This window comes from Panthera uncia (genome assembly GCF_023721935.1).
Source record: "Panthera uncia isolate 11264 chromosome D3 unlocalized genomic scaffold, Puncia_PCG_1.0 HiC_scaffold_8, whole genome shotgun sequence".
Lineage (NCBI taxonomy): Eukaryota > Metazoa > Chordata > Mammalia > Carnivora > Felidae > Panthera > Panthera uncia.
The window spans coordinates 81,794,655-81,816,663 of NW_026057586.1; the positions used below are offsets into that span (position 1 = coordinate 81,794,655).

General features: G+C 39.2%; 1 protein-coding gene across 2 annotated transcripts in view; it reads left to right on the forward strand.

Annotated features, from left to right (window-relative positions):
• NAA25 (N-alpha-acetyltransferase 25, NatB auxiliary subunit) overlaps nucleotides 1-22,009 on the forward strand; it is an 80,199-nt gene that overhangs the window by 24,459 nt on the left and 33,731 nt on the right. For both annotated transcript variants that reach the window (XM_049619927.1, XM_049619926.1), the window contains 6 exons: nucleotides 3,347-3,458; nucleotides 4,039-4,128; nucleotides 5,347-5,516; nucleotides 9,038-9,150; nucleotides 16,390-16,597; nucleotides 17,391-17,480. In XM_049619927.1, the coding sequence (XP_049475884.1) occupies nucleotides 3,347-3,458; nucleotides 4,039-4,128; nucleotides 5,347-5,516; nucleotides 9,038-9,150; nucleotides 16,390-16,597; nucleotides 17,391-17,480 (783 nt within the window). The remainder of the gene's footprint in view (nucleotides 1-3,346; nucleotides 3,459-4,038; nucleotides 4,129-5,346; nucleotides 5,517-9,037; nucleotides 9,151-16,389; nucleotides 16,598-17,390; nucleotides 17,481-22,009) is intronic.

A 22,009-nucleotide genomic window follows, 5' to 3' on the forward strand; every position in this document is an offset into this window, starting at 1 on the left:
CTCTCTCTGCCCCTCCCCCCGTTCATGCTCTGTCTCTCTCTGTCCCAAAAATAAATAAAAAACGTTGAAAAAAAAATTAAAAAAAAAAAAATTTTTTTTTAGACTTTTTTTTAATGTTTGGGGTGCCTGGGTGGCTCAGTCACTTAAGCCTCCGACTTTGGCTCAGGTCATGACCTCACAGTTCGTGGGTTCGAGCCCCGCGTCGGGCTCTGTGCTGACAGCTCGGAGCCTGGAGCCTGCTTCGGATTCTGTGTCTCCCTCTCTCTCTCTGCCCCTCCCCCACTCATGCTCATTCACTCTCTCTCTCTCTGTCTCAAAAATAAATAAAAACATTAAAAATTTTAATTAAATTTTAAATTTTAATTAAAATTTTAAATTTTAAGTTTTTTAAATGTTTTTATTTATTTTTGAGACAGAGACAGAGCATGAGTGGGGGAGGGGCAGAGAGAGAGAGAGGGAGACACAGAATCCGAAGCAGGCTCCAGGCTCCGAGCTGTCAGCACAGAGCCCGACGCGGGGCTCGAACCCACGAACTGTGAGGTCATGACCTGAGCCAAAGTCGGAGGCTTAAGTGACTGAGCCACCCAGGTGCCCCCTGTATATCTTTCTAAAGATGTACTTTCCCTTCCCCCCGACTCGCCCCAGTTTGTTCAAGTCACAAACCAGAACATACTGTACCTAAGCTAATAGAGCACTCTTACTCAGCTGGCACAATGTTTTTATTCAAAAACTTTTTTCTTTTCTTTTTTTTTTTTTTAATATTTATTTATTTTGGGAGTGAGAGCATGAGTGGGGAAGGGGCAGAGAGAGAGGGAGAGAGAGAATCCCAAGCAGGCTGCACACTGTCAGCACAGAGCCCAGAGTCCAGAGTCTGACGTAGGACTCAATTTCATGAACTGCGCCGAAATTGAGAGTCAGATGCTTAACTAACCAGGCCACCGAGGCGCCCCTCTTTAATATTTTTAAATGTTAATACCTGTAGTCAGGATTTGTACCCCGGGTACAAATTTTTTTTCTTTGTTTACCTGCCTGTCCTATCAAGGATTTGATTTTGTGACTTCTGCTCTGTGTACTGTTATACCTATTTAAAAAAAAACTTTTTTTAAATGTTTATTTATTTTCAAGAGAGAGAGGGAAAGAGAGAGAGAGATAGAGACAGAGTGTGAGCAGGGGTGGGGCAGAGAGAGAGGGAGACACAGAATCCGAAGCAGGCTCCAGGCTCTGAGCTGTCAGCACAGAGACCAGTGCAGGGCTCGAACTCACTAATGGTGAGATCATGACCTGAGCCGAAGTCGGAGGCTTAAGGAACTGAGCCACCCAATGCCCCACTGTACCTTTTTTTTTTTTTTAACTTAAGTGTGTCTTAGAGCTATACCTTGCTACCTCACTCCCTTTAGTGACTGTCCAGTGTTCCATACTATAAATGTAGACAATTTACATAACCAGCCTTTGATGACTATTTGCAAAGAACACCTTGTTAACAAACCAGATTACCCTACAAGAGGCTATGGTGTGCATTCCCACCTGCTGTATTTACTTTCATCATGTGAGAGGGTATGTTTCTTTGTATACTTAATAACCTGTATTTTTAAGCTGTTACTTCAAACTTTTTTTTTTTTAAAGAAAGCTTTACGCCCAACATGCGGCTTGAATTCACGACCCTGATATCAAGAGTTGCATGCTCTACAGACTGAGCCAGCCATGCGCCCCTATTTCAGACTTGTTAATAATGTTTTTCATTGTGATAGATAAAACATATCTTACAATTTTTATTTAATTCTGAGGAAGGATAATTACTTTTTAATTTGTTTAAAAGCCATTGATATTTTCTTTGAACTGCTTTTCCTTATCGTTTTCCTATTTCTAAAAATGTGGTTAATCTTAATGATTTGCAAGAGCGCTTTGTGCGTTAAAGAAGTTAACTTTCTTCCATTATTGTGAAAATACTTCCCTTTTTGTTGGAAAACTGATTTGTATGAACCCCATAGATTGATCTAACCATTCCTCTTTTTGGGATGTTTGTGAAAGAGATTTAGGTTCCCAAACATTTAAATTCCTGGAAGTGCAGTGTTTTGACAAACCTGGTTTTTAGTTGTGCCTTTACAGTGATTGGGAGAAGCTAATTGTAGATGAGTAGTCTCAGATCTCTTATTAGGAATAGTTATTAAAAAACCTTATTTTATACAAGTGTGTATATCCTTTACTAGCCTGTGTGGCCATAAAACTGTAACACTAACTGATAGTTAACTACCTGAATTATATAAAATGGAAGTTTTGTTGGTTTAAAAATTTTTTAATTTTTTCTTTTAATTTTTTTTAATGTGTATTTTTGAGAGAGAGAGAGAGAATGGGGGAGGGGCAGTGAGAGAGGGAGACACAGAATCCGAAGCAGGCTCAAGGCTCTGAGTTGTCAGCACAGAGCCCGACACGGGGCTCAAACTTGCGAACTGTGAGATCACATGACCTGAGCCAAAGTTGGACGCTTAACCAACTGAACCACCCAGATGCCCTACCAAAAAAATTTTTTTTCAATGAGAGAGTGGGAGAGGGGCAGAGAGAGAGAGGGTGGGGGGGAGGGACAAAGCATCTGAAGTGGGGTCTGTGCTGTCAGCAGGGCTCGAACTCACGAACCATGAGATAATGACCTAAGCTGAAGTTGGATGCTTATAACCGACTGAGCCATTCAGGTGCCCCTGTTGTTGTCTTAATGTTACTTATTCTCTAACTTCAGCCTCCTTGCAGATGGGTGTAAGTCAGCCTTTCTGGTTTTACCCAGCTGGATTATAATCGTATGGTTGTTAAAATGAAGATTCCCTGTAGGAAACTCATAATGTAATTATTGGTATATGTAATCTGCTGAGCTGTTCTAAAAGGTCAAGGCAAATTTAATTTGGTCAGAAATAATAGTTGTAGTTTTTCTGTTCCTGGCTCTATTTATTTTTGTATTTCTAATATCTTACCTTGCACATTCCATTCCAGTTCAAGCTCATTCGATGTTTGGGAACTATATGTATAGATGGGAAGCCTGTCTGTGGATCAGATATACTAGTCCCTAGATGTTTTTTCTGTTTTACAAGTTTATCCCATATACGAGATCCTCACTTCAATACATTCGTGATCCTTGTATTTTATAGAAAAAGTGATTATAAAATGTTTAGTATCAGAAATGTACTTTTTTTCAGCAAAATAATCTTTAATAAGGTAATAGTTTATATCTAACAGTGGTCCCATTTTCTCATAGAATGAATAAGAAAATGCAACATTTTTCTTCTTGTGTTTGGACTTTATTCTGATTTCTGAGCAGAAATGAACCCAGCTTACCAATTTTTATAACTTTTAATTGTAGAGAAGTTGACAAGTGAGATTCAGAGTCGGGAAAATAAATGCATGGCTATGTACAAGAAGCTGAGCAGGTGGCCAGAGTGTAATGCCCTTTCCAGGCGCCTCTTGCTGAAAAAGTGAGTAGAGGCTTCTCTTTGCACTATGAGACTGTAGCAGGGCTCTCAGTTTGCACTACTCTTTCTTTTTTTTTTTTTTTTTGGTCGTCTTTTATGTTGTCCGGGCATAAAGTGAAATCTTTTAGTAGTGTGTTCTAGGTATTTTTAAAAGTTTTTGATGAGCCTTCATCTTTCAGTAAAGAGGTATAATCGTACTTATACCACCAGGGTGCTGAGTATTAGGTCTTGAGAATGAATGCTGAAAATCATTAAGTTGTTAAATTCAGTATTGGTCTAAAAGACACACCTTCCCCTCCCCACCACCCCATCCCACGGCCCTGTTTTGGGGAAGTGCTAATATGGGTGTTTTAGGAGCATTTGTTTTCTGGATCTGGTCATTTCATTGAAGGAAATAACAGTTCCTTAAAAGTTTTTTACTTGGAAAAATGCCTCTGGAGTTGCCCTTTTAGAGAAACTTGGAAGGTTGGGCTTCTCCTTGTAAGGACTAAAATATAGAAAGTAAGTTGAGTATTACGGTTCTTAGAGCAGACTTGTCACAACTTGGGTTTAATCCTGTGTGCACCATTCGATCTGATTTTAGCTCGGATGACTGGCAGTTCTATCTGACTTATTTCGATTCTGTGTTTCGACTGATTGAAGAGGCCTGGACTCCTCCTGCTGAAGGTGAACAGTAAGTTGATTCCTGAATTCCAGTGGCACTTTTTAGCACATTGTAGCAAAAGGATTTCATTGGAAGCCTAATCGAATTCTCTTTTTCACTCTCAATAGTGTATCCCTTTCAAAATAAGATTTTTCATTTTTTTTATTGTAAAATAAATATGTTCATTGTAAAAATGTTAAACTAGTGCAGAAATATATGGTGTAGAAAGTATTAGTTCCTGATTATCCTGCCGTCCCAGAAATAACATTTTTTTTTTTTTACCTTTTTCCACTTTTATTGAGTTATAATTGATCCAGAGAGCGATCTCTCTCTCTCTCTTTCTTTATCTCTCTCTCTCTCTTCCTTTTTTTTTTTTTTAAAGTGAGCTCTCTGTTCAGTGTGGGGCTTGAACTCATGACCCCGACCCCAAGATCAAGAGTCGCATGCTCTGCCAATTGAGCCAGCCAGGTGCCCCCAGAGATAACTCTTGATGGCAGTTTAGAGTTTTTTCTTCTAGATTTATTTCTGTCCATATACTAACATAATTATTCCCATTATTTAACATAAAAATGCAATCATATTAGTGGTTTGCAACTTGTATTTTCTCCCTTAAAATATATCTTGGGCATTTTTCCATTTTTGGTACATAGAGATCTGTTTCATTCTTTTTTAGTGACTTAAGAGAACTCCCATTTTAGAGATGTACTGTAATTCATTTAACGTGTCTCCTGTGGATGGACTGATGAACACTTGGATTGTTGCTGATTTCCTTTTTTTTTTTTTTTTTTTTTTGCTATTACAGATAATACCATAATAAACATGAATGGAATCTTTTTGAAAAGTGAATACGTAAGCAGGATTTAAGATGCTGATGAGCTTGTGCTTACTTTGTAATATTAACTAAATCATCTAAATTTTCTTAGCCTTCATTCAAGCAGTAAAGTAAAATTTACTTAGACTTTTTATTAGGTGATATTTGATATATATAAAGTGATCCCTTCTCTTTTTAAGAAAGAGGTATAGGTAGTTAGTCACTGTGTAGTAATCAGATGCCAAAATTGGGAGTAATCATATCCTATGTTACCTGTCAGAATATGCGCCTAGTTCTCTTTTGCCCCCATGTTATTTTATAATTATCAGAGTGCTTTTTATTTTTTAATTTGTTTTTTGAAATCAATTTGGCTTCACTTTAAGTTTTGGGACAGACAGTAGAGGCACAAAATACCTTTTTCATGTGTTTATACCTAGCTCTTTAGAAGGAGAAGTCCATTATTCTGCAGAAGAAGCTGTGAAGTTTATAGAAGATCGGATAACAGAAGAATCTAAAAGTTCCCGCCATCTCCGAGGACCACATCTTGCTAAACTGGAACTGATTAGACGTTTAAGACGTCAAGGTTTTGATGATGAGTACAAACTAGGTAAGAAACCCTAGTATTTGGGAACCCTGGAGAAGATGCAGGGATGCCTTCCATACCCAAGTGCAGTATTCATTATGTGAGGTCTACGATGATGCTGTCATGTTTGGGAAGCAGACATCTTCATAACATGAAAATATTTACTAACAAATGGATTACTGATAAAATTAGCCCTCGATCACATCTTCAACTTGACTTAACATTAGCATCTCTCCCTATTCGACCAGAGTCTTTTTCAGGCATTCTTTTTGACCTGACATTAATGTCAAAATCAGTTTCAAAGTAAAATAACCAGTTTTGTAAAAGTTTCAAGATTTCGTGAAGAGGATGGAAAGTTTCTTGAAAATCTGCTCCAAGCGCTCAGAAAACCATTGACAAAACAACATCTGGTGGAGTTAGAGCAATTAACAGTTAAAGAGAAAATTTACAAGGACAATGACAAGATAGGAGAAAAAACATGATTTGGATAGTAAAGCATGAAGAAATGCCTTCAGGAAATTTGATGAAGTGCTTAGATGTTCATTTGAAAATGCCTTTTTTTAAAATGATTATTTATTTATTTTGAGAGAGAGCGCATTTGTGTGAGCATGAGGAGGGCCAAAGAGAGACAGGGAGCGAGAATCCCAAGCAGGCTCCGTGCTGTCACCGCAGAGCACATTGTGGGGCTCCATCTCATGAAACGTGAGATTGTGACCCAAGCCGAACCTGAGTTAGACACTTAACCAACTGAGTCACCTAGGCACCTGAAAATGTTTTTTTGTTTTTGTTTTTTTTTTTAAATTTTTTTTTTCAACGTTTTTTATTTATTTTTGGGACAGAGAGAGACAGAGCATGAATGGGGGAGGGGCAGAGAGAGAGGGAGACACAGAATCGGAAACCGGCTCCAGGCTCCGAGCCATCAGCCCAGAGCCTGACGCGGGGCTCGAACTCACGGACCGCGAGATCGTGACCTGGCTGAAGTCGGACGCTTAACCGACTGCGCCACCCAGGCGCCCCTTGTTTTTTTTTTAATTGAGAGAATGCGCAGGTGGGGAAGGGACAGAGAGAGGGGGACAGAGGATCTGAAGCTGACAGCAGAGAGCTTGATGCAGGGCTCCAACTGATAAACTGTGAGGTCATGACCTGCGCCGAAGTCGGATGCTTAACCAACTGAGCCACCCAGGCACCCTGAAAATGGTTCTTTTTTTTAAATGCTTATTTATTTTTGAGGGAGAGAGAGAGGGAACGCGCATGCACACGAGAGGGGGTGGGGCAGAGAGAGGGGGACACAGAATCCAAAGAAGGCTCCAGACTCTTAGCTGTCAGCACAGAACCCGTTGTGGGGCTTGAACCCACGAACTGCGAGATCATGACCTGAACCAAAGTTGGACGCTTAACTGACTGAGCCACCCAGGCTCCCCGAGAAAGAGAATCTTAAGCAGGCTCCACACTCAGAGTGGAGCCTGACATAGGGCTTGATTCTATGACCTTGGGATCACGACCTGAGCTGCAGTCTAGAATCGGACGCTCAACCGACTGAGCTATGCAGGTGCACCTCTCACAACCAGTTTTGAATCCCATGTTGACTTCTTTAGGTCTGCTTAAGGAACCTTAGTCTCTGTTATTTCCTGAAATGCAAACGAAAATTTTCATGTGACCCTCTGCAAAATGTTGAGATAGATTCCAAAGAATTGCTTTTTTTCCAAAGCTGGATAGAAAAGTTTGGATCTGCATTGACACTTGCTGTATCCATCTCTTGTCTTTCTCTTCCGTCTCACCAGCCTTCATGTTAGAAATTTGTGACTTTTTAAAATTTATTTATTTATTTTTTGTGACAGAGAGTGAGAGTGAGAGTATGCACGTGCATGTGAGCCAGGGAGGAGCAGAGAGAGAGGGAGAGAGAATCCCAAGCAGGCTCCGTGTTGTCATTACAGAGTCTAATGTGGGGCTTGATTCCACAAACCGTGAAATCATCATGACCTGAGCTGAAATCAGTTGGACACTCAACCAACAGCCACCCAGGTGCCCCAGAAATTTGTGACTTTGTCTAGTCTACCCAAAATTCTTTTTGAAGTAAACTCTACCTGCAACAGGGGGCTTGAACTCATGACCCTGAGATCAGGAGTTGCATGCTGTACCAACTGAGCCAGCCAGGGGCTTCGGCACAAAATGTTTTTTACCCAGACGAGTGAGTGATTCTTAGTGACTTGGATTATAGTCCTATGAGAATCTGATGATAGCCATGGACTTCTGTTCCCAGAATTGTGAATAGGAGCCAAGACCTAAAATCTTACCGAAATTCCAGGTTAAAATTTTATGAAAAAATGTTTATTTTGAGAGCGAGAATGCTAGCAGGGAAGGGGTAGAGAAGGGGAGAGAGAGAATCCCAAGCAGGCTCTGCACTGTCAGCTCAGAGCCTGAATTGGGGCTTGATCTTACAACCCTGGGATCATGACCTGAACTGAATTCAAGAGTCTGAAATCAAGAGTCAGATGGTTGGGGCACCTTGGTGGCTCAGTCCATTGAGTGACTTCGGCTCAGGTCATGATCTTGCAGTTTGTGAGTTCAAGCCCCACATCAGGCTTGCTGCTGTCAGCCTGTCAGCACAGAGCCTGCTTTGGATCCTCTGTCACCCTCTCTCTGCCCCTCCCCTGCTGGTGCTCTCCCCAAAATAAGTAAATATTAAAAAAAGAAAAAAAGTTGGATGCTGACTTAACCAACAGAGCCACCCAGGTGCCCCCAAAATCTCTGCTTCTTAAATCTAGTTCAGTTTGAGAGTATCTTATTATTATTATTATTATTATTATTATTATTTTAATGTTTATGTAGTTTTGAAACAGAGTGCCAGCAGGTAGGGAAAGAGAGAGGGGGGAAGGAGGATCTGAAGCAGGCTCTGTACTGACAGCAGTGAGCCTGATGTGGGGCTTGAACTCAGAAACTGTGAGATCGTGACTTGAGCTGAAGTCGGATGCTCAACTGACAGAGCCACCCAGGTGCCCCTATTATTTTGTTTTTAATGTGAGGAAAAATAAAAGGAACTGGTAGCTTTCTGCAGATCCAGGTTTAAATTTTCCATGGTGAATGATCTTGTTGGAGTTACTGGCTTGTGACTCTCCCCATTTATTTTCTCTCCGTTGGTGTGCCTGTTAAACATTCCCTTCCACTTAGTTAGCATTTATTTAATACTTGGTAAGTATTTCAGGAACTGTGGAAAGAAACGTGCTTGTTTAATGTTTGTTTATAAACTTAAGTCTTTAAACTTTAATGAAAACTTTTTAGCTATTTAAACTTTAATTCAATGGAAAGCGTCATGTTTCCTACATGTAATAACATGTAAGCTGAGTTTGTAAGATTCAACTTCTTTTTAAAGTGTTCGTTGAGTTTTAAATGGGCAAACCATCCTCCAGCCCTCACTGCCATTCTCATTGAAGCACTCAAGCAGAATTTTTATTTAATTGAAATAAATATTTTTCAAATCATACCTCTTAATATAAAAATTATTTCAGTCCTTGAGTTAATTTATTGATTTTTGTTTTCTCTCTTAGGTGATCCAGAAGAGTTAATGTTCCAGTATTTTAAAAAGTTTGGGGATAAGCCTTGCTGTTTTACAGACCTCAAGGTGTTTGTTGACCTCTTGCCTGCTACACAGTGTACAAAAGTAAGTATACTTCAGAATCCTGTTGGGTGCTTGTATTGAGGGTAACAAGGGTAACTGTATGTAAGTTGGTGGATGCTAGGTATCAAGATAACTGCTCTAGCAAGCAGGGACTCTAGGTGCTATCAGATGAAGACATGATTTCTTGTTAAGCCGCAAGGAGAATAAACCTCTGGAAGATAATTGGATTGTCTTTTTTGTTTTGTAGTGTGTGTGTGTGTGTGTGTGTGTGTGTGTGTGTGTGTGTGTGTTTTGAGATAATTGTAGATTTATACGTAGTTGTAAGAAATAGTACAGAGATCTCTTTATACTCCTTCCCATTTTGCCCCAGTGGTAACATCTTGCATAACTATAGTATAATAACTTAATTAGGAAATTGACATCGATACAATCCACTGACCTTTTTCAGATTTCACTGTTTGACATTTGTGTGTGTACGTGCGGTACCTTACATGTGTGTTTAGTGTGATATGTAGTGCAGTGGATTCGGTGACCTCCACTAGAGTCGGGATACAGAACAGCTTCACCACCAGATTCTGTGGCTGCCTTTTTTACCTGCAAACTTTTTCCTGCAGCTCTCTCTCCTGCTTTCACCCCCTCCCCTGGCAACCACAATAATGTTTTCTATTTCTGTAATTTTGTTATTTTGAGAATGTTATATAGCTGAATCTGAATCATATTATGTGTAACATTTTCAGATTGGCCCTTTTTCCTCTCAGCATAATTCTCTGGAGATTCATCCATGTTACATGTCTTACTAGTTCAGTCTTTTGTATTGCTGAATAGTGTTCTGTGTTATGGATGTGCCACCATTTCTTTAACCTGTTGAAGGACATACAGTTTCCTGTTTTTGGCTGTTACAAATAGAGCTTCTGTGAACATTTGTGTGCAGGTTTTTTTTGTGTGAACTTAAGCCTTCATTTTTCTGAGGAAAATGACCAGTAGAGCAAGATGGCTGCATGTTTAGTCTTTTTTTTTTTTTTTTTTAAGATATGACCAAACTTTTTCATGGTGACTGTACCATTTTAAATTCCTGTTAGCAGTGTATGAGTGATTCAGTTTCTCTGCGTCCTCATCAGCACTTAGTGTTGTCACTATTTTTTTATTTTAGCCATTCTCATAGGTGTGTAGTGATATTTTATAATGGTTTTAATGTGTATTTTCCTAATGGTTAGTGATGTTTAACATCTTTTCATGTGCTTATTTGCCATCTTTATATTCTCATTGAGATGTGTTTTTCTATCTTTTGCTTGTTTTCTAGTTGGTTTTTGTGTTTTTACTGTTGAGTTTTGAGAGTTTAGCTATTCTAGATACAAGTCCTTTGTCAGATATGTGGTTTCACGTTTTCTCCCAGTCTGTGGCTTGTCTTTTCGTCCTTTAACAGGATCCTTTGAAGAGCAAAATTTTACATTTCGATGAATTTATTTTGGGATACTTTTCGATTTACAGAAAACTCATTTGGATAGTGCAGAAAATTACACTACACCCTTCACCTACCTTGTTAACATCTTAAATTACCATGGTACACTTGTCAACAACTAAGAAACTGACATTGGTACATTACTATAACCTGTAGATTTTATCTAGATTTCTGCAGTTTTCCCATTAATATCCTTTTTCTGTTCTGCAATCTAATCTAGATTACCACACTGTGGTTAGTTGTCATATATTGGGAGTTTTTGATGTGAATGAACCAATGTAAGATTGTTACATAATGAGATGGAGAACCTTATCTTTAGACTCCTCATCCATGGCAACATTTATCCAGCGTATCCCTGGTAATGGGCAGCTGGAGCATTCTATCAATTGGAAGAACAGTGTATGTAGAGTAGGAGAGAGCACCACGTAAAGAAATACTGGCATGTATAAAGAAAGTCTGTGACTTTGGTCAGCTTTACTCATTAGTGCCTCTGTAATTAGTGAAGGTTGGAAGCCTTCCTATTGCAGGGGTGCCACCACCTGTTCTCTCAGAAAGCCTTCTGTCACCTCCCATAGTGGAGGTGACTAGACTAGGTTTGGTGAGCCATGTCTTCAGTCCATCAGGTTTGATACTTGGCAGTCTTGAGGTGGCACATCTAAGGCAGATGGAGCAGTGTTTTCCCAAACTGATAAGCAGCCAGTGGTCTGTATTTAGTTATGAAATGAGGCTCACCATTCTCTTTGATTTAGTCAAGCTCTTCTTGGAGCACCATGTTACAGGGCTCAGGCCAAGCTTTAGAAGTTTCTGGATTAATTACAATTAATTACATTTACAATTGTGATTAATGCAGAAACTGGATCCTGGGTTGTAGGAGGACGTGAAAACGTATGAGAGAGAAATAGTTGAGTGGAAGAGAGAGGTTTGGTCTGATGACGACAGAGTCCTTTTCTCACATTTGAAAAGCTCCCTTATAAAAAGCAGATGAGAATTGGGACCAGCAGGAAATTGTTACAGGGAACTTGGAATTTGGCCAGTGAAAAATAGATTTTTTTTTAATAGAATTCTCTAAAAATGTAGTGTGTGTTTCATGGTACTGGTGGGATTTAAGCAGAATCTAGAACCACATGGGAGAACCACATGGGACAGGCCTTCAGTTATGTTTGTTGCATGTATTATGTATAAGTGCTAAGATTTGGAACAATTGATCTTACTGTCCTTCCCATCTTGTAAGTTGAAGCACCAAATGATGGGACTGCATTAGAGGAAACCTTAAATGGCTTTCAGCTGAGATTCATAAAGTTTTGCTAACGTAAATCTAGTACAAGGAGATCTACTCTGTTGGTTATGTTTGAAAATCTTAGGTCACCTCACGTGACCTCATATATTAATAATCTGTGGAGAGGAACCCTCTAGAAATGCTGGGATACTGTCAGTGATAGGTAGTCTTTGTTCTGTGAGACAAAGGATGTAAAGCTTTTGCAATGAATTTGTAATTCCACTTAAATTTTTCATTGAGGGGTAATTTTGCTGCCAAAACTTTTTAAATGTAGGATGACTTCAATAGCTAAAAATCCTGCTACTCAGCAGTGCATTTGTCAGAGGATTAAGCCGTTTGAGTAAAGTTCAGGCTGAGAACTGTAGTCCCAATTAATTAGGAGCCAAATGCTTTTAAAGTAGGCCATTGAATCCAGTTATCTTGAAGTGGCTCAACCAGGGTGATGTTTTTATCTTTTGTTTTCTTTGCCCTGGAATTTTAAGCTAAACATATGATTCCAGTTTTTAAAGAAGCTTTTTGTACAGTAGTAAAACCAGACTGAAATAAAGAATGAATGTATTCTTTTATGACAAAACCTATTTGGGAGATTCTTTAAGCATTCCCTAAAGAAGTCATTAATAGTAAACATCACTAATATATAAAATGGTTTACAACAGTGGAACAGCTGGCAGTAGAAGCTATACAGGCATTTAATCAAAAGCATGGAGACCAGTGCTTTAGTTTCTTTGTTGCAAATGATTACCTGATTATAATAATTGAATTTCATACAATTGGAGATAAATTGAAGCAAAATTGTTACAGATGTGAAACTGCACAGCGTGGGGAGGGGGGTGGTTTATTTTACTTTAATTTTTATTTGTGTAAAAAATATTACATGTATAAACTTAAAAAGCCAGGTAGTACTAGAAGGCTTTTGTTGAAAAACAGCAGCAGCTCTTTGCCACCTTCACCCTGGTTCTGGCGCTCTACAGGCAAATCACTCAACTCCTGTTTCTTCTGTTATTTACCTCCTTATTTCTAAGTTACAGACTTGTCCAGGTATTTGTTTATTTTTATAGTTATAGTCTTCCTCTGTTGGAGCCCCACCACTGAAGATGATCATCTCATTTACAACATCTCCCTTCTCTTCTTACATACTTTCTCCCCAGTTTAGTTCAGTCATTATTCAGAATTTATATTTTTATGACCGAAGGCTGAGCCACTTTGTATATGGAGATTACCTTTCTCAAACAACTTTCTTTCTCGGAGTTAAGATTGTTTTGTTTGATTCACCCCAATCAATTGGACAGAACCATACAAGTATAAAACTCTGTTGGTTTAATACATGAGGTGGTAATATGTTCTGTTCTCCCCCAAACCTCCTCCATCCCCTGCCCCTCACCCCTCACCTCAGAAATACTTTATTTTTTTATTTTACTATTTTTTTTAACATTTATTTATTTTTGAGAGACAGAGAGAGACAGAGTATGCGCAAGGGAGGGGCATAAAAAGGAGACACAGAATCCGAAGCAGGCTCCAGGTTCTGAGCAAGCTGTCAGCACAGAGCCCGACACGGGGCTCAAACCCATGAACCATGAGATCATGACCTGAGCCAAAGTCAGACGCTTAATTGACCAAGCCACCCAGGCGCCCCTTGAAATTCTTAAAAAAAATTTTTTTTTCATGTTTATTTATCTTTGTTTATTTTTTCATGTTTGTTTATTTTGAGAGAGAGAGAGAGACAGAGCACCAGCAGGGAAGGGACAGAGAGGGAGGGAGGGAGAGAATCCTAGGCATATTCCATGCTGTCAGTGCAGAGCCTGACTCAGAGCTCGATCTCATGAACAATGAGATTGTGACCTGAGCTGAAATCAGTCAGATGCTTAGCCAACTGAGACATCCAGGTGCCCCTAGAAATACTTTTCACGGAGCCTGTTTGCCATCGTCTGTGTTTGGTGTCTCAAACATTTGGCAGGTGGCATTCTGGGATCTGGTTGGGAGTTGGGGGGTGGGGGCTGGGGTGTGCATCACCGAGTAATGGAGTTTCACTTTGTCCTTGTTTCGTTTTTTTTCTTTTCCCTTTCCTTTCCTTTCCTAATATAGAGATTTTATCTTTTTATTTATTTAATTTTAATTCCAGTATAGTTTATATACAGTGTTAAATTAGTTTCAGGTGTACAATATAATGATTGATCAATTCTTCACATTAATCAGTGTTCATCATACGTGTACTTGTTATCCCCTTCACCTGTTTCACCCATTCCCCCTACCCGCCTTCCCTCTGGGAACCATCAGTTCTCTATAGTTAAGACGGTTTTTTGGTTTGTCTCTTTTTTCTTCCCCTTTGTTCGTTTGTTTTGTTTCTTAAATTCCACATGAGTGAAATCAGGCAGTATTAGTCTTTCTCTGACTGACTTATTTCTCTTAGCATTGTCCTCTCTGGCTCTATCCATGTAGTTGGAAATGGCAAGATTTCATTCTTTTTTGTGGCTCAGTAATCCATTGTGTGTCAATGGACACTTGGGGTGCTTCCATAATTTAGCTATTGTAAGTAATGCTGTAATAAACATAGTAGTGCATATATCCTTTTGAATTGGTGATTTTGTATTTGGGTAGATACCCAGTAGTGTGATTCCTGGATCACATGATAGGTGAGGAGGTGGAGAATAAAGAACCCTTGTGCACTGTTGGTGGGAATGCAAGCTGGCGTAGCCACTGTGGAAAACTGTGGAGTTTCCTCAGACAATTAAAAATAGCACTTTATCCCCATTTCTAGCTATACCTGTTGTCTGTGAATCTATAGTGCCTCTGATTCAGCTTCTCCTTGGGAGTATACCTACAGGCATCTGCTGGGTTTAGGAAGTCAGTCTGTGAGCTAGGGAGCAGTCAGATTTCTTAGATGGAGTTTAATTGTTCTTCCCATTTCAGTCCCACCAACACTTGGGCTTTCTGGGGCCCTGAATTTCTGCCTTCTAAGGTTCTGTGTCAGGAATAGACTTGCTGCCCCTTGTGTGTGTCAGATTTCTGCCCTGTCCGTCGGTTAGCACTTGACACCTGCCCTTCTGCTGCTTTTTATCTTTGAAATCCTGTTAGTGTTTGTTTGCTATCTGCTTTTCACATGTTCGTGATCCTTGTGGTTTGATTCTTTGCTGTCACCTTAATAGGATTTTGGCAGTGAGTAGTAAGCCCATGTTTAATAACATGTAATGGGAATGATATATGTTTTTTTAATTCCAAATTTAAAGATTCAAAAACATTAAACTTTTTTTTTAACGTTTATTTTTTGAGAGGCAGAGAGACAGAGTGTGAGCAGGGGAGAGGCAGAGAGAGAGGGAGTCACAGAATGTGAAGCAGGCTCCAGGCTCTGAACTGGTAGCACAGAGTCCAACATGGGGCTCGAACTCACGAACCATGAGATCATGACTTGAGCTGAAGTCCGATGCTTAACCAACTGAGCCACCCAGGTGTCCCTAGAATTAAAGACATTTTAATACAAGGTGTTACCATTGGGAGAAACTGGATGAGAAAGGTACATGGGATCTCTCTGTATTATTTCTTACAACTGCGTGCGAATCCATAATTATGTCAAAATACAACAATTAAAAAGCAATTTAAGGCCACTGATATGACATAACTATTCCTCTCAGTGTGTAACGTTTTAAGAATTTACTCGTATATCAGTTTTGTTTTTGGTACTGTGCTCTTTGCAGTTTCCTAATTAAACTTTTCATTGCCACATTATATAGTATGTTGATATGCTGTAATTTATGAAACCTTTTCGCAATTCTTTTTTTTAATGTTTATTTTTTATTTTTGAGAGAGCAAGAGAGAGTGTGAGCAGGGGAGGGGCAGAGAGAGAGGGGGACAGAGGATCTGAAGTGGACTCTGTGCTGACAACAGAGAGCCCGACGTGGGACTTGAACTGATGAACCATGAGATCACGACCTGAGCTGAGGTTGGACGCTCAACCGACTGAGCCAGCTGGGTGCCTCATTTTCACAATTCTTTTAATCTTTTAGTTAGTATAGTACCTGGTATTGACCAATACTTGTGGCCAGCAGTGAATGAGTGTGCCATTTTTATTGGCATTTTACCAGCATTATGTGCTGTTAGAAATTTTTTTTTGTTTTAGGGGCACCTGGGTGGCTCAGTTGGTTAAGTGTCCGACTTCGGCTCGGGTCATGATCTCATGGTTCGTGGGTTTAAGCCCCGCATTGGGCTCTGTGCTGATAGCTTGGAGCCTGGAGCCTGCTTCAGATTCTGTGTCTCCTCTCTCTCTCTCACTCTCTCTCTCTCTCTCCCTCTCTCTCTCTCTCTCTCTGCCCCTCCCCACTAGAACTCTGTCTCTCTCTCTCTCTCAAAAATAAATAAACATTAAAAGAAAAAAAGAAATTTTTTTTGTTTAATTTTGGTAGATAGAAAATGATCTACTAAAGGGGTTTTAATTTGTACTTTTTCCTTGATGTCTTTTTCTAGACCATTTCAACATTTGTTAATGTTTAATTTGTTAATGCCTACCAGACTAGTTCTGTTTTGAGATCTGTGCTCCTTTTTTTCTACTTTGCAGTTTATTAATCAATTACTTGGAGTTGTTCCTTTGTCGACACCAACAGAGGATAAGTTGGCACTGCCTGCCGACATCAGAGCTCTGCAGCAACATTTATGTGTGGTGCAGCTGACGAGGTTACTTGGCTTGTACCACACTCTGGATAAAAATCAGAAACAGAGTGTGGTCAGAGAATTGATGTTAAGGTACCAGCATGGACTGGAATTTGGTGAGCAGCCTTTCAAAGTGTGCAGTTGTTCCCTGATTTGCTAAGTTTTAGAAGACCTTTTTTTTAATCACCTGGAGCACCTTGTTGTAATGAGTTTGGCAAGGAGGATATTTTGTCAGGTGGGAAGACTGTCCTAATGTAAAGCCTTTCTTAAGTTTGGAGTTCTAAGTGATTATAGTCGTCCATATTCTTCCTGATTGAGCTATCACATTGGGGCTCCTATGAATTACATGGAGTTTATGATAATTGTCACTTTTTCTGCTTTTATAGGCCTTAGTATTTTTAATACATAGACTGAAATTGCACTAAAGGAATGTTGTTAATTGTGAAGTAAAAATGTAGTTTAGAAATAGATGATCTTTAGATTGCTAGATACATGTGATAAAATATAAGTTATCTGACCAGATGACATCAGTATTTCTCTAACTGCATTCTAAATCATTAAGTGAAGTAATGAGCATACTATTACTTTAGTTTTACTGGCCCCTGGCTTCTGGTCTTTTCTTAACCTGAACCCTCCTTCCAAATCTTGCTTCTCTCCCTTTGGGGTCATTTCAGATACCACCTTTGTTCTGGAACGCTTTCTTCTGGTCCAGCTGAGTGTGGCCTTACCTTATTTTGAATCTTTTGATTCATGGCTTATATTTTCTTCTGGTATTTATGCTAATCTTATTACTTTCATTTCCTCTCTTTATCTTACCTCTCCTGTCACTTTCCTGCTTTAAAAAACTCCTTTGGGGCAGTGATAGTTGCACAAATGTTAAAATACAAATATGGGATTTTTTCCCTACAGGGAAATCCTGTTTGAAAACCGAATTGCAGTTTTCAGACTATTACTGTCTCCTTGCTGTCCATGTGCTTATTGATATATGGAGAGAAACAGGTAAGGAACAGTGATTTCAATTTAACTTTATGCTTTGTTTTTATTGATTATAAATCCTGAGACTAATTATGTAATCCAAGAATTTGATTTATGCTTTTAGGTTTTTCTTCCTTGACGTTGTCCAGGGTGCTTCTAAAAGAACCCATCCCCAGATATACCTCTCTCTCTAATCAGGATAATCTTTTAAATCAATGCATATATGTTCTTATTTTTATTATTTTATTTATTAAAATGTTTATTTTGAGAGAGACACAGCACGAGTGGGGGAGGGGCAGAGAGAGGGAAACCAGCAGAGAATCCCAAGCAGGCTCCATGCTGGTCCAGGCCGGCTCCTGATGTGGGGCTCGAACTTAGGAAACAGTGAGATCATGTCCTGAGTCAAAATCAAGAGTCAGATGCTTAACCGACTGAACCACCCAGTTGCCCGTTTTTATTTAAAAAATTTTTTTTAAATTGAAATATAATTGACACATTAATTTCAAGTGTACAACATAGTGATTCAATAATTTTGTATATCATGCTATAAATGTAGCTACTGTGTGTCCCCATACAGCACTATTACAGTACCATTGCCTGTGTTTTCTATGCTGTGCCTTTCACCCCTGTCCCTATTCATTCCAGGACAGGAAGCCTGTACCTCCCACTCCCTCTTTTTGCCATCCCCCTCAACAACCACCAGTTCTGTGTATTTATGGGTCTGTTTCTGCGTGGTTTGTTTTATGTTTTAGATTCCTCATACAAGTGAAATCATATGGGATTTGTCTTCTCTGACTTATTTAGCATGATACACTCTAGGTCCATCCATGTTGTTGTGAAATGGCAAGATCTCATTCCTTTCTATGGCTGAATAATATTCGTGTGTGTGTGTGTGTGTGTGTGTGTGTGTGTGTGTGTGTGTGTACACCACATCTTCTTTATCCATTCATCTATTGACGGACACTTGGTTTGCTTCCATACCTTGGCTGTTGTAAATAATGCTGCAGTAAACATGGGGGTGCATATATCCTTTTGAATTGGTGTTTTCATTTTCTTTTGGTAATACCCAGTAGTGGAATTACTGAATTGTGTTATATTTCTGATTATTTAAGGAACCTCCACACTGCTCTCCACAGTGGCTGCACCAACTTATATTCCCACCAACAGGGCACGAGGGGTCCTTTTTCTCCACATCCTTGCCAACACTTGTTATTTCTTGTCTGTCTTTTCTGTTTTTAAACATTTCTAAATATAGTGAATAATGACTGAAGTGCGTATTACAAAGTTACAGTAATTAAAATACAGAGAAATTGTTTCAGAGATAGATGTAGCGGCCCATGGAATGGAATAGCCCTTTTTATTCACTTAAAAAATATATATGTAGGAGAATGCACTTTTTTGGGAATAGTTCTAATTAGCCTATTTAAGACAAAAATACAATCCATGTTGAAGGAGGCGTCATGTATCATTGAGCATGAAAAAGATGATTCATTTTTTTAGGGCTCACTCCTGACATTTTCTTTTATGAGCAGTTTTTTTGGGGAAAAACTTAGGTACTTGTTGCATATTCACGAAAATAAACTGCACAAGAAACAAAAGGCCCAGGAGACAGGACTGTGCAATATAGATAAAACCTCTGCCCTCGGGGGTCGTTTCGTGGAGCACTTGACTTTGATTTCATCATCCTCCTGCTTAAAATCCTTCAGAGGTACCTGTTTTCCTGGGGATAAAGATCAACCTTTTTAGGGTAGTTTACAGTGCTCTTTATGATCTGGCCTCTGCCTATATCTCCAAATTCTTAGGTTACTTACAGCCTGTATCTACTGTGTTTGTTTGTTTGTTTGTTGGTTTGTTTGCTACTATTCGTGAACACTGTGGTGCCTCTCTTTGAAATAACTTTCTTACTCTCTTCATCTAACTTTTACTCAAACAGTGCCTCTGACAAGCCTGTCTTGATTTTACCCCCATACCCATTGCGGATTTTATGCCCCTTCTGAACTTTTGCAGGACGTTGTGTGTGCCTCTGTGCTAGCACTTCTTGCACTGTATTGCAGCAGAGATGGGGGTGAATCCTTTTTATCAGACTTGTCATCCGAGGCTCAGAATTGTGAGCGTGCATAGGGATGTAATAAAACATCATTAATGAACTGACCACTCAGTAATTTGGTCCCTACTCAGATAAGATACCTTTCCCCACTTACCCCTAGCATCCATTCTTGCTCGTAAGAGACTGTGGCTTTGCTAATCTCTTGTTTCTTTGAGCAGCACGTCTGCCCATATAATAATAGCTAACGTTTGTTGATCATCAGGTACTCGAAAGTGTCGTATATGAATCAGCTCATTTAAACCTCATAATAATACTGTTAAGATTCTTGCAGTTTTATAGATGAGGGAAAGACAGGGCAGAGAGAAAGAAGTTAGGCAAATTTTCCATAATCATACAGTGTAAATACATTGGAAAATTGCCAATATAATAAAGATGCAAGGATTCTTGAAGGTGAAAATGATACTGAAGTGTTCCAATCAGAGGCATAGTCATTGTCTAACGTGGATCTGGCAGAGATTAGAAATCTATGGAAATTTGGTGAGGATGTTGAAAGAGACTGATTTGAATGTGAAAGATTAAGAAGAACACTTGAATACATTGACGCTGTCAAATATTTTGCAGAAAAGCATTTCTTTATGATTCCGCAAAAGTAAAATGTGGAGTTAAGCATGTCATTTTTTCCCCTCCAGTTTTATTGATATGTGATTGGCATACTACTTTGTACTAGCTTAAGATATGTAATGTAATGATTTGATATGTCTACCATGAAATGATTATCACCGTTAATTTAGTGAACGTGGATCACCTCCCAGTCACAGATTGTTTTTCTTTGGAACGAGAACTAGTATCTTCTCGCTTAGCAGCTTTCGAGTATACAGTACGGAATTGTTAACTATAGTCACCATGCTGTACATTATCATATCCCAGAACGTAATATCATTTTGTTATGTTACAACATTTAGTTAGAAAAATTTTGTCCTGGAGCACCTGGCTGGCTCAGTCGGAAGAGCATGCGACTCTTGATCTCGGGGTCATGAGTTCAAGCCCCACGATGGGTGAAAAGATTACTTTAAAAAAAAAAAAAGAAGGAAAAATTTTGCCTTAAAACTCATCAATCCTTGATGCTCTTTTGATTTGGTGAAGAATTTGTATAAAGCTATAATTACAGCCTAAATTTTGCAAAATAAGATAAAAAACGTCTTTATGACATTTGATTTAATAGATGAGAATTAAGCCTTTTTCCCCCTATTTAAAATTTTGTTTCCATCTTAAGGAGATCTTTTTTTAAATGTTTTGGTTTTGGTTTTGGTTTTTGAGAGAGTGCAAGTGGGGAAGGGGTAGCAAGAGAGGGGGACAGAGGATCCGAAGCGGGCTCCACATTGACCGGCTGACAGCAGTGAGCCTGAACATAGGAACGGCAAGATCATGACCTGGGTGGCTCAGTAGGTTAACCATCTGGCTTCGGCTCCGGTCATGATCTTGCAGTTCTTGAGTTCAAGCCCTGCATCGGGCTCTGTGATGACAGCTCAGAACCGGGAGCCTACTTAAGATGCTGTGTCTCCCTCACTCTCTGCCCCTTCTCTACTTGCACTCTCTCTCTCTCTCTCTCTCAAAAATAAATATTTAAAAATTTTTGAAAAAAAAAATGATCATGACCTGAGCCTAAGTTGGATGCTCAACCTACTGAGCTACCCAGGTGCCCCAAGGAGATCTTTTTTTAATACTAGTTATCTTTGAATAACTGGAACTTCTTAAAATTATTTATTCCATTATAATTGTCCAGCCGTCTCTTCTACTCACTTCTGAGCTTCTTGAGGGCAGGAACTATCTGTGACCCTTAAATTTAGTGTTGCTCCAGAGTTTAGGTCAGTGAGTGTTAAATTCAATAAAATTATGATTGTGAAGATCATGTAGGAACATCAGAAAACACTTTAAAAGCAAAGCGCAGAACAGAAAATTGGGTGCAGGTTGTGATTACTACCATGTGAAGTAATTCCAGCTCAGTGGCAGTACACTAAGATCATAATGGTAGTTTGCATAGATTATAGGTGTGTATAGTTTGGTTAGGATTATGCATGATATTTATCTAAAGCTCCAATTGTCGATTATATCTTGTTTCTTCTCTCTTAAAAAAAAGGCCTATAGGATATAATTTTAAAAGCTCAATTCATGGAGCTTTTTTTTTTTTAAGTTTTATTTTTTTATTTTTATTTTAGAAAGAGCACGAGTGGGAGAGAGGGGTGACGGGGGGAGAGAGAGAGAGAGAGAGAGAGAGAAAGAAAGAGAACAAAAATCTTAAGCAGGCTTCACGCTCAGCGTAGAGCTGGATGCAGGGCTCGATCCCACAATGGAGCGTCAAGAGTCTGACGCTCAACCGACTGAGCCACCCAGGCACCCCAAGTTTTAGTTTCAGTTTAGGTTTTTGCTGACTATAAAAATAGCTTATACAAATTTTGGAGAACAGTTTATTTTAATCTTCCATTTCCAGCTTCCAAAAGACACTCTG